The 13,686-nt window shown below is 37.5% G+C and overlaps 1 protein-coding gene across 1 annotated transcript in view; it reads right to left on the bottom strand.

The window, feature by feature from the left end:
* Positions 1 to 13,686, bottom strand: part of LOC133553998 (leucine-rich repeat-containing protein 43-like) — a 36,449-nt gene that overhangs the window by 557 nt on the left and 22,206 nt on the right. Inside the window, exons 5-11 of the mRNA XM_061902324.1 lie at positions 11,466 to 11,704; positions 11,235 to 11,398; positions 10,995 to 11,127; positions 5,989 to 6,128; positions 5,800 to 5,880; positions 3,028 to 3,225; positions 2,863 to 2,950 (exon numbers count right to left, since the gene is read on the bottom strand). Of these exons, the coding sequence (XP_061758308.1) occupies positions 2,863 to 2,950; positions 3,028 to 3,225; positions 5,800 to 5,880; positions 5,989 to 6,128; positions 10,995 to 11,127; positions 11,235 to 11,398; positions 11,466 to 11,704 (1,043 nt within the window). The remainder of the gene's footprint in view (positions 1 to 2,862; positions 2,951 to 3,027; positions 3,226 to 5,799; positions 5,881 to 5,988; positions 6,129 to 10,994; positions 11,128 to 11,234; positions 11,399 to 11,465; positions 11,705 to 13,686) is intronic.

Below are 13,686 nucleotides of genomic sequence, written 5' to 3'. Positions count from 1 at the left end.
CAAGTCGTCACCTCATCGCAGGGCCAACACAGATAGACAGAAAACATTCACACTCACATTCACACACTCAGGACTATTTAAGGTTGCCAATCCATCCATCAATCCATCCATTTCTACCGCTTGTCCCTTTTGGGGTCGCTGGAGCCTATCTCAGCTGCATTTGGGCAGAAGACGGCGTACACCCTGGACAAGTCGCCACCTCATCGCAGTGCCAACACAGATAGACAACACTCACATTCACACACTAGGGACCATTTAGTGTTGCCAATCGTCCATCCATTTTCTACCGCTTGTCCCTTTTGGGGTCACTGGAGCCTATCTCAGCTGCATTTGGGTGCAAGGTAGGGTATACCCTGGACAAGTCGCAGCTCATCGCAGGGCCAACACAGACAACATTCATACTCACATTCACACACTAGGGACCATTTAGTGTTGCCAATCAACCTATCCCCAGGTGCATGTTTTTTGAGGTGGGAGGAAGCCGGAATACCCGGAGGGAACCCACGCAAGATCCCGAGCCCGGGATGGAACCCAGGACTACTCAGGACCTTTGTATTGTGAGGAGGATGCACTAATCCCTCCTCCACCGTGCTGTTGCCAATCAACACATCATATACCGGTATGTGCAATATTGATTATTTATTGCTCATTTTTGGTTTTTAGCAGCACATATTTGTGTTCTTTGATGTTTCTATTTTGTTTTAATGTGTTTTCACCTCATTTTGGGGGACTTTTTATACCCGCATTGTGAGATAAGTCTTGTCTATCCTATCTCATACTTGACAACCTTCCCAATTTTCCCGGGAGACTCCTGAATTTCAGTGCCCCTCCCGAAAATCTCCCGGGGCAACCATTCCACCGAATTTCTCCCGATTTCCACCCAGACAACAATATTGGGGTGTGCCTTAGAGGCACTGCTTTTAGCGTCCTCTACAACAGTGGTTCCCAACCACCGGGCCACGGCTCGATTTGTACCGGGCTGCGGAATAATTTTTAAAACATTTTTTTATTTTTGTAATTAAAAAAAAAAAAAAATCTATTTTTATTTTATTTTATTAAATCAACAAAAAACACAAGATACTCTTACAATTAGTGCACCAACCCAAAAAATCTCCCTTTTTCATAACAAAGAAAAAAAAAAAAAAAAAGGAGACATGTTGGGGACTGCAGTGGTGGATTCTTTTTTTTTTTTTTTTTTTTTTTTAGGGGGGAGGGGATTTTATTAAAAAAAATTATTTGTCATGAAAAAGGGAGGGTTTTTTGGGTTGGTTCACTAATTGTAAGTGTATTTTGTTTTTTTATGTTGATTTAATAAAAATAAATAAAAATTTATAAAAAATTCTTCTGTGGCCCGGTACCAATCGATTGGTTGGGGACCACCGCTCTACAACCTGTCGTCACATCCATTTTCCCTCCTTACAAAGAGCGTGCCAGCCTACTCACATAGTATAGACGTCTTTTGCACACGTACACACAAGTGAATGCAAGGCATACTTGGTCAACAGCCATACAGGTCACCCTGAGGGTGGCTGTATGAACAACTTTAACACTGTTGCAAATATGCGCCACACTGTGAACCCACACCAAACAGGAATGACAAACACATTTTGGGAGAACATCCGCACCATAACACAACATAAACACAACAGAACAAATACCCAGAAACCCTTGCAGCACGAACTCTTCCGGTACGCTACAATATACAACCACCAAACACCGCCCCACCCCCCCCAGTTCAGAGGTCTCAAGGTTGGCAAGTGTGTCCTATCTTATCACATACTTGCCAACCTTGAGACCTCCGATTTCAGGAGGTGGGGGACGGGGCGTGGAGTATATTTACAGCTACAATTCACAAAGTCAAGTATTTTATTTATATATATATATATATGTATATATATATATATATAAATAAAAGAAATACTTGAATTTCAGTGTTCATTTATTTACACATACTGTATACACACACACATAACACTCATCTATTCATTGTTGAGTTAAGGGTTGAATTGCCGTATTGAGGTGGCGACTTGTCTAGGGTGTACCCTGTCTTCCACCCAATTGTAGCTGAGATAGGCACCAGCGCCCCCCGCCACCCCAAAGGGAATAAGCGGTAGGAAATGGATGGATGGATGGGTTGAATTGTCCATCCTTGTTCTATCCTCTGTCACTATTTTTCTAACCATATGCATGTACAGTAGATGGCAGTATTGTCCCGTTTAAGAGTGTCACAACATTGCTGTTTACGGCAGACGAACTGCTTTACGGAAGACGAAAACATGACTGCTGTTGTTGTGTGTTGTTACCGTGCTGGGAGGAGGTTAATGAAACTGACTAACAATAAACCCACATAAGAAACCAAGAACTCGCCCTCGATCATTCTACAGTTATAGCGTCATTGGGCAGGCACGTTGTGGGAAAGCGGACGTGAAAACAGGCTGTCCTCACTCAGGTCCACATGGAGCTGGAGGAGGCGTGGCCTCCAGCTCCGCCTGAATTTCGGGAGATATTCGGGAGAAAATTTTTCCCGGGAGGTTTTCAGGAGAGGCGCTGAATTTCGAGAGTCTCCCAGAAAATCTGGGAGGGTTTGCAAGTATGTCTTATCATCCATTCATCCATCCATTTTCTATTGCTTATTCCTTTCGGGGTTCCCGGGGGATGCTGGAGCCTATCTCAGCTACAATCGGGCGGAAGGCGGAGTACACCCTGGACAAGTCGCCACCTCATTGCAGGGCCAACACAGACAGCAGCATTCACACCCACACATATATCCTGTATAATGTTATTTGATGAGATGTAAAGTTTCACTGAGATAAAAATGGCGATAAAACAAGTACTCCATGGCCAAAGTGGTGTGGAAATCACCTCTGACCACCGCAGCTTTCTTGTTGGCGGGACGGCCGCCCGCTTTCTTCTTGGGCTCCTCCTTGGCCTTCTTCTCCACCGTGGCGTTCTTCAAGAGAGCGACACACACCATGACCGTCAAGCAGTGACCCCCCCCCAAGGTAACCCCACCCCCACCACACTTGCCTCCGGAGGTGTGCGAGGGTCTTCTGCGGAAGGATCTGTGTGCAGCACACCAAAGTTGCAGAGGGCGCTGACCTTGTGACAGCCGCTGAGTAGCAGCTGGTGCAGCGGCACGTGTGCCGACGCCACCAGCGTGTTGATGGGGGCGTCTGGGATCAGCACCGTGCACGCCTTCTTCTTTTTCTTGTCCTTCTTCGCCGCCTGCGGGTGGACAAGTCCGTCAGCTTGGGGACCGGCCCGAGGGATTTACAGATTTGACTACTGTTTTTGTTGCAGGACATTGTAATATAGAGGATCTTTGACTACTGTTTTTCCTGTAGGTCTTTGTAAATATTGTATATAGAGGATCTTTGACTAGCTTTTTTTTTGCATAGGTTTCCTTTAACGACATTTTTGTTTTCCTGTATGGCCCTAACAAAAATAGCAGAGCACTCCTGGTCAGTCAGAGGATCTTTGACTACTGTTTTTGCTGTAGGTCCTTGTAAACATGATATAATATAGAAGATCTTTGACTATCTTTTTTTTGCATAGGTTTCCTTTAACGACATTTTTGTTTTAATGTATGGCCCTAAAATGTCTTCGACTACTGTTTTGGCTGTAGGTCATTGTAATTGTTGCAATATAGAGGATCTTTGACTACTGTTTTTGCTGCAGGTCCTTGTAAACGTTGTAATATAGAGGATCTTTGACTATTGTTTTTGCTGCAGGTCCTTGTAAACACTGTAATATAGAGGAGCTTTGACTACTGTTTTTGCTGTAGGTCCTTGTAAACGGTGTAATATAGAGGATCTTTGACTACTGTTTTTGCTGCAGGTCCTTGTAAACGCTGTAATATAGAGGATCTTTGACAATTGTTTTACCTGCAGGTCATTTTAAACATTGCAATATAGAGGATCTTTGAGTACTTGTAAACATTGTAATATAGAGGATCTTTGACCACTGTTTTTTTCTGTAGTTCCTTGTATGTAATATAGAGGATCTTTGAGTACTTGTAAACATTGTAATATAGAGGATCTTTGACTACTGTTTTTGCTGCAGGTCCTTGTAAACATTGTAATATAGAGGATCTTTGACTACTGTTTTTTTGCTGTAGGTCCTTGTAAACGTTGTAATATAGAGGCTCTTTGAGTACTTGTAAACATTGTAATATAGAGGATCTTTGACTAGCTTTTTTGGCATAAGTTTCCTTTAACTGCATTTTTGTTTTCCCGTATGGCCCTAAAAAAGATAGCAGAGCACTCCTGTCACATAGAGGATCTTTGACTACTGTTTTTGCTGTAGGTCAATTTAAACATTGTAATATAGAGGATCTTTGACTAGCTTTTTTGGCATAAGTTTCCTTGAACTGCATTTTTGTTTTTCTGTATGGCCCTAAAAAAAAAGATAGCAGAGCACTCCTGTCACATAGAGGATCTTTGACTACTGTTTTTGCTGTAGGTCATTTTAAACATTGTAATTTAGAGGATCTTTGACTAGCTTTTTTTGCATTGGTTTTCTTGAACGGCATTTTTGTTTTACTGTATGGCCCTAACAAAAATAGCAGAGCACTCCTGTCAAATAGAGGATCTTTGACTACTGTTTTTGCTGTAGGTCCTTGTAAACATGATATAATATAGAGGATATTTGACTAGTTTTTTTTGCATAGGTTTCCTTGAACGGCATTTTTGTTTTACTGTATGTATGGCCCTAAAATATATTTGACTACTGTTTTGGCTGTAGGTCCTTGTAAACGTTGTAATATAGAGGATCTTTGACTACTGTTTTTGCTGTAGGTCCTTGTAAACATTGTAATAAAGAGGATTTTTGACTACTGTTTTTGCATCTTTGACTGCTGTTTTTATTGCTGTAGGTCCTTGTAAACACTAATGTAGAGGATTTTTGACTACTTTTTTTGCATCTTTCACTACTGTTTTTGCTGTAGGTCCTTGTAAACATTGTAATACAGAGGATCTTTGACTATTGTTTTTGCTCTAGGTCCTTGTAAACATTGTAATAAAGAGGATCTTTGACTACTGTATTTGCATCTTTGACTACTGTTTTTGCTGTAGGTCCTTGTAAACATTGTACTATAGAGGATCTTTGACTACTGTTTTTGCTGTAGGTCCTTGTAAATTCTAATATAGAGGATCTTTGACTACTGTTTTTGCATCTTTGACTACTGTTTTTGCTGTAGGTCCTTGTAAACATTGTAATATAGAGGATCTTTGACTACTGTTTTTGCTGTAGGTCCTTGTAAACATTGCAATATAGAGGATCTTTGACTACTGTATTTGCTGTAGGTCATTGTAAACACTAATATAGAGGGTCTTTGACTACTGTATTTGCTGAAGGTCCTTGTAAACATTGTACTACAGAGGATCTTTGACTACTCTTTTTGCTGCAGGTCATTGTAAACGCTGTAATATAGAGGATCTTTGACTACGGTTTCTGCTGTAGGTCCTTGTAAACACTGTACTATAGAGGATCTTTGACTACTCTTTTTGCTGCAGGTCATTGTAAACACTGTAATATAGAGGATCTTTGACTACTGTTTCTACTGTAGGTCCTTGTAAACATTGTAATATAGAGGATCTTTGACTAGCTTTTTTGGTGTAGGTTTCCTTGACCTGCATTTTTGTTTTCCGGGTATGGCCCTGGAAAAAGACAGTAGAGCACTCCTTATCGGACACCTCTCGTTTTTACAGTAGCTCCTTAAAAGCAGCTCCTGTTGCACAGAGGCTCTTTGACTGTTGTTGTTTTTTTCAAAAACAGCAGGAAAAAAACGCAACCACTCACTTGTTTCCCTCCTTTTTTATTGGCTGGGTCATTTTTGGACAAGGGGGCGTCGTCAGGGACCTCGGCGGGCCATGACAGCACCTGAGCGTCACATTGAACAAAAGAAAACCGTCGTACTAAAAACACATCTTTTATTATTCCTTCCATTTGATTTGATGTATTGTTTGTTTCTTTGACGGCGTGGCTCACCTTCTCCTCTTCAATATGAACCTGAAGCCCTTGGCTGAGGAATTTCTTGAAGCCCCTCAGGTCTCTTATGACGAGCGTCAGCGTGTCGCTGAAGTCCACGCAGTCGGACCAGGGGTGGCGTGAGGTGCTGTGTCTCCACTCTGTGACTCACAAAGTGCAAACAAGACGCCGGAACCTTCCATGATTACGTATGACATCATTCACGTATCTCTATTTCCTCATCAGCCTTCCTGCAATCCTTCCTCTGTCACAATCAACAACCAAACATGGAATTAACATTTTCCCCTACGTCGTTTGGGTCGTGTCTAATTAAACATCTAAATGTCTTTTCCTGTCTCCTATTGCCTGCTTGTAAACATTTTATATTACATCTTTAGTTCATGTCTTATTACCTGTGACAATGTATTATTACATATAAATGCTGTAAATGTGTTGTTACATCTGCTGTGTTGTTGTTGTTAGTGTGTGTGTGTGTGTGTGTATGTGTGTGTGTGTTACAAATGTGTGTTTTCACATGTCTGAAAGTGTGTTAGTTCCATTATGTGTTACAAATGTACATGTGTTATAAGGGTCTGTGTGTGTGTGTGTGTGTGTGTGTGTTACAAATGTGTGTTTTCACATGTCTGAAAGTGTGTTAGTTCCATTTTGTGTTATAAATGTACATGTGTTATAAGAGTCTGTGTGTGTGTGTGTGTGTGTGTGTGTGTGTGTGTATGTGTGTGTGTTCTACAAAAGCGTCCTCCCCGCCCCCGATACAGATAATTTCCGATATTACATTGTGTGTGTGTGTGTGTGTGTGTGTGCGTGTGTGCGTGTGTGCGTGTTACAAATGTGTTTTTTTACCGATACCGATAATTTCCGCTATTACATTGTGTGTGTGTGTGTTCTACAAAAGCGCGACCCCAAAGGGAACAAGCAGTAGGAAATGGATGGTTTCCATCCATCCATCCATTTACCGATACCGATAATTTTGAAACCGATACCGACAATTTCCGATATTACATTGTGTGTGTGTGTGTGTTCTACAAAAGCGCCCCCCTGCGACCCCAATAGGAATAAGCGGTAGAAAAATAGATGGATGGATGGATGGATGGAAACCGATACCGACTATTTCCGATATTACATTGTGTGCGTGCATGTTACAAATGTGTTTTTTTACCGATACCGATAATTTCCGATATTATATTGTGTGTGTGTGTGTGTTCTACAAAAGTGCCCCCCTGCGACCCAAAGGGAATAAGCGGTAGAAAATAGATGGATGGATGGACGGATGGATGGAAACCAATACCGATCATTTTGAAACCGATACCGATAATTTCTGATATTACATTGTGTGTGTGTGTGTGCTACAAAAGCGCCCCCCGACTCCAAAGGTAATAAGCAGTAGTAAATGGATGGATGGATGGAAACCGATAATTTCCGATATTACATTGTAAAGCATTTATCGGCCGATAATATCATCAGTCTGATATTATCGGACATCTCCAGTTACTACTTGTTCTTGTAAATAAATGTGTTTTAAATACGTAGTTACATTTTCTAAAGAGTTATTAAATGTTTATGCTTTAGTAACTAGTGTTTTAGGGGTTACTACTTATTTTAAGTATAGTAAAGTGTTACTACATGTTTTTGCAAAAGTTAGGTCATATCATTACGTGTTTTCAAAGTAGGTGTTATAAATGTATTACACATTTATAACACAAACTTATTAAAAACTTTGAAAACATGTAATAACACATTTATAACACCTACTTTGAAAACAAGTAATAACACATTTACAACAACTACTTGGAAAACATGTAATAACACATTCATAACACCTATTTTGAAAACATGTAATGACACATTCATAACACCTACTTTGAAAACATGTAATAACACATTCATAACACCTACTTGGAAAACATGTAATAACACATTTATAACACCTACTTTGAAAACATGTAATAACACATTTATAACACCTACTCTGAAAACATGTAATAATACATTTATAACACCTGCTTTGAAAACATGTAATAACACATTTATAACACCTACTTTGAAATATGTAATAACGCATTTATAACACCTACTTTGAAAACATGTAATAATACATTTATAACACCTGCTTTGAAAACATGTAATAACACATTTATAACACCTACTTTGAAAACATGTAATAATACATTTATAACACCTGCTTTGAAAACATGTAATAACACATTCATAACACCTATTTTGAAAACATGTAATGACACATTCATAACACCTACTTTGAAAACATGTAATAACACATTCATAACACCTACTTGGAAAACATGTAATAACACATTTATAACACCTACTTTGAAAACATGTAATAACACATTTATAACACCTACTCTGAAAACATGTAATAATACATTTATAACACCTGCTTTGAAAACATGTAATAACACATTTATAACACCTACTTTGAAATATGTAATAACGCATTTATAACACTTACTTTGAAAACATGTAATAATACATTTATAACACCTGCTTTGAAAACATGTAATAACACATTTATAACACCTACTTTGAAATATGTAATAACGCATTTATAACACCTACTCTGAAAACATGTAATAATACATTTATAACACCTGCTTTGAAAACATGTAATAACACATTCAGAAAACCTACTTTGAAAACATGTAGTAACACATTTATGACTTATTTACAAAAACATGTAATAACGCATTCACACCTACTTGGAAAACATGTAATAACACATTTATGACTTATTTACAAAAACATGTAATAACACATTCACAACACATACTTGGAAAACATGTAATAACACATTTATAACACCTATTGTGAAAACATGTAATAACACATTTATAACACATTTTAAAAAAATGTAACACATTTATTACACCTACTTGGAAAACATGTAATAACACATTTATAACACCTACTTGGAAAACATCCAATAACACATTTATAACACCTACTTGGAAAACATGTAATAACACATTTATAACACCTACTTGGAAAACATGTATTAACACATTTCTAACACCTACTTGGAAAACATGCAATAAAACATTTATAACACTTGGAAAACATGTAATAACACATTTATAACACTTACTTGGAACACATGTAATAACACATTTATAACACCTACTTTGAAAACATGTAATAACACATTTATGACTTATTTACAAAAAACATGAAATAACATTTGTTATGGATGCATAAATAAATTGGTTATAAATGTATTACATGTGTTTATTCATGTAAATATGTTATAAATGTGTTATTACATGTTTTCAGTGTAAATGTGATACAAATGTGATACAAATGTTATTTTATTTTTTGCGTAAATATGTTATAAATGTGTTATTACATGTTTTCAGTGCAAATGTGATACAAATATGTTTTATTTTATGCATAAATATGTTATAAACGTGTTATTACATGTTTTCAGTGTAAATGTGATACAAATATGTTATTTTATTTTTTGCATAAAAATGTTTTAAATGTGTTATTACATGTTTTCAGTGAAATGTGATACAAATATGTTATTCTATTTTTTGCATACTTATGTTATAAATCTTTTATTACATGTTTTCAGTGTAAATGTGATACAAATATGTTGGTTTATTTTTTTGCATAAATATGTTATAAATGTGTTAGTACATGTTTTCAGTGCAAATGTGATACAAATGTTATTTTTATGCATAAATATGTTACAAATGTGTTATTACATGTTTTCAGTTTAAATGTGATACAATTTTTTGCATAAATGTTATAAATGTATTATTACATGTTTTCAGTGCAAATGTGATTCAAATATGTTATTTTATTTTTTCTTCAAAAATGTTATGTGTTATTACATGTTTTCAGTTTAAATGTGATACCAATATGTTTTTTGCATAAATATGTTATAAATGTGTTATTACATGATTTCAGTGTAAATGTAAAACACATTTTATTACATTTTTTGCATAAATATGTGATATGTTATTACATGTTTTTAGTGTAAATGTGATACAAATGTTATTTTAATTTGTTGCATAAATATGTTTTAAATGTGTTATTACATGTTTTCAGTTTAAATGTGATACAAATGTTTTTTGACATAAATATGTTATAATTGTGTTATTACATGTTTTCAGTGTAAATGTAATACACATTTTATTAAATTTTTGCATAAATATATAATATGTTATTACATGTTTTTAGTGTAAATGTGATAAAAATATTTTTTTTGTATAAATATGTTACAAATGTGTTATTACATGTTTTCAGTTTAAATGTGATACAAATGTTTTTTTCCGTAAATATGTTATAATTGTGTTATTACATGTTTTCAGTGTAAATGTAATACTTTTTTTTTTTGCATAAATATGTTATAAATGTGTTATTACATGTTTCTAGTGTAAACGTGATACAAATGTTTTTTTTGTTTTTTTTGCATGTTATAAATGTGTTATTACATGTTTTCAGTGTAAATGTGATACAAATGTTATTTTATTTTTGGAATAAATATGTTATGAATGTGTTATTACATGTTTTCAGTTTAAATGATATACAAATATGTTTTCTTGCATAAATATGTTATAAATGTATTGTTACATGTTTTCAGTGTAAATGTAATATAAATTGTATTTTATTTTTTTGCATAAATATGTTTTAAATGTGTTATTACATGTTTTCAGTTTAAATGTGATACAAATGTTTTTTGGCATAAATATGTTATAATTGGTTTATTACATGTTTTCAGTGTAAATGTGATACAAATGTTATTTTATTTTTGGAATACATATGTAATAAATGTGTTATTACAAGTTTTCAGTCCAAATGTGATACAAATATGTTATTTAAATTTTTGCATGAATATGTTATAAATGTGTTATTACATGTTTTCAGTGTAAATGTGTTAAAAATGGGTTATTTCGTGTTGAAGAGTTTGTTAGTAAAAATGTTACATGTGATGAACATGTGCGCCGGGTGTTATTACCAAAAGTTATTAACAAACCCGGTATTACCACGTGGAGCGTCATGGCAGCTGTCCTCAGATTTGACACTGTCGTCGGATTTGGAACTTTCTTTTTCGCTTTTGTTGTTCGGCAGCAGAGTTTCGCCGTCGTGATTTTGGTACTTCACCTCGCCGTCGACTACCTGTGGAGAGTGGCGTCTACGTGTCAGGTGGGCGCCTTCAGACGATTGCTGTCAGCTTCAGGAAGAATATGTTGCAAGGTTTATAGTCAGCATGTGAGCGCTTCTACCTGGTAGGAAGTGGTGTGATGACTAAAGAACATGTATGTGATCAGGTAGTTGTAACTTATGACGGGGAATTCCGCAGCGTTGGGATCTTCAGACATGAGAGGGTCGGGGATTCCCCGCATGGAGCCCACTCGCACCGTGGCCGACGCCCACTCCACCATCACCGCTGTGACGACAGAACATGGACGTGATGGCCGTAGGGTCAAAGGATTGGTAATGTTAATGAATCTCACAGCTCATCTTGGCCATCCCTCTGTAGCGATGCCTCTCCTCGGGGGTGATCCACGAGGCATCCAGGTAGGAGAGGCGGGGCAGGGCGTCCACCGTGAAGCCGGGGTAGAAGGGGGTGAGGGTGAAGGGGTTTCCCTCCAGCACCAAGGTCCTGAGACAAGGCATGGTGCTCAGGGCCTTGAGGAGGGGCCGCTGGGCCTGGAAGTCGCAGTCGCTCAGGTCCAGACACACCAGCTGAGGCCTCAACACACACACACACACACACACACACACACACAAACACACACACACACAAATTGTTCTTGTTGCTGCAATGTATTGGAATGAAAGTGGAAAACTATACGGAGACTGTTTTTGCTGCAGGTCCTTGTAAACAGCGTACAAACCCCGTTTCCATATGAGTTGGGAAATTGTGTTGGATGTAAATATAAACAAACTACAATGATTTGCAAATCCTTTTCAACCCATATTCAATTGGATGCACTACAAAGACAAGATATTTGATGTTCAAACTCATAAACTTTATTTTTTGTTGCAAATAATGATTAACTTTGAATTTCATGGCTGCATCACGTGCCAAAGTAGTTGGGAAAGGACATGTTCACCACTGTGTTACATCACCTTTTCTTTGAACAACACTCAATAAACGTTTGGGAACTGAGGAAACTAATTGTTGAAGCTTTGAAAGTGGAATTCTTTCTCATTCTTGTTTTATGTAGAGCTTCAGTCGTTCAACAGTCCGGGGTCTCCGCTGTCGTATTTTACGCTTCGTAATGCGCCACACATTTTCGATGGGAGACAGATCTGGACTACAGGTGGGCCAGAAAAGTACCTGCACTCTTTTTTTTACGAAGCCACGCTGTTGTAACACATGCTGAATGTGGCTTGCTGAAATAAGCGGGGCGTCCATGAAAAAGACGGCGCTTAGATGGCAGCATATGTTGTTCCAAAACCTGTATGTACCTTTCAGCATTAATGGTGCCTTCACAGATGTGTAATTACCCATGCCTTGGGCACTAATGCACCCCCATACCATCACAGATGCTAGCTTTTGAACTTTGGGTCGATAACAGTCTGGATGGTTCGCTTCCCCTTTGGTCCAGATGACACGATGTCGAATATTTCCAAAAACAATTTGAAATGTGGACTTGTCAGACCACAGAACACTTTGCATCAGTCCATCTTAGATGATCTCGGGCCCAGAGAAGCCGGCGGCATTTCTGGATGTTGTTGATAAATGGCTTTCGCTTTGCATAGTAGAAATTTAACTTGCACTTACAGATGTAGCGACGAATAGTATTTAGTGACAGTGGTTTTCTGAAGTGTTCCTGAGCCCTTGTGGTGATATCCTTTAGAGATTGATGTCGGTTTTTGATACAGTGCCGTCTGAGGGATCAAAGGTCACGGTCATTCAATGTTGGTTTCCGGCCATGCTGCTTACGTGGAGTGATTTCTCCAGATTCTCTGAACCTTTTGATGATATTATGAACCGCAGATGTTGAAATCCCTAAATTTCTTGCAATTGCACTTTGAGAAATGTTGTTCTTAAACTGTGACTATTTGCTCACGCAGGTGTGGACAAAGGGGTGTACCTCGCCCCATCCTTTCTTGTGAAAGACTAAGCATTTTTGGGGAATCTGTTTCTATACCCAATCATGGCACCCACCTGTTCCCAATTAGCCTGCACATCTGTGGGATGTTCCACATAAGTGTTTGATGAGCATTCCTCAACTTTATCAGTATTTATTGCCACCTTTCCCAACTTCTTTGTCACGTGCTGCTGGCATCAAATTCTATTTGCTGGCATCAAATTCTATTTGCAAAAAAAAATGTTTATCAGTTTGAACATCAAATATGTTGTCTTTGTAGCATATTCAACTGAATATGGGTTGAAAATGATTTGCAAATCATTGTATTTCGTTTATATTTACATCTAACACTATTTCCCAACTCATATGGAAACGGGGTTTGTAATATAGAGGATATTTGACTACTGTTTTTGCTGTAGGTCCTTGTAAATATTGTAATATAGAGGATATTTGACCAGCTTTTTTTGCATAAGTTTTCTTGAACGGCATTTTTGTTTTCCTGTATGGCCCTGGAAAAAAAATAGCAGAGTACTCCTGTCACATAGAGGATCTTCGGCTAGCATTTTTACAGTAGGTTCTCAAAAGAGCCGAATGCTAGTGCTCTGTGTATTCTGCTGCAAAAACCCAAGACAAA

The sequence above is a fragment of the Nerophis ophidion genome, linkage group LG01, assembly GCF_033978795.1.
Source record: "Nerophis ophidion isolate RoL-2023_Sa linkage group LG01, RoL_Noph_v1.0, whole genome shotgun sequence".
Lineage (NCBI taxonomy): Eukaryota > Metazoa > Chordata > Actinopteri > Syngnathiformes > Syngnathidae > Nerophis > Nerophis ophidion.
This window is presented reverse-complemented; position numbering and strand designations above follow the sequence as displayed.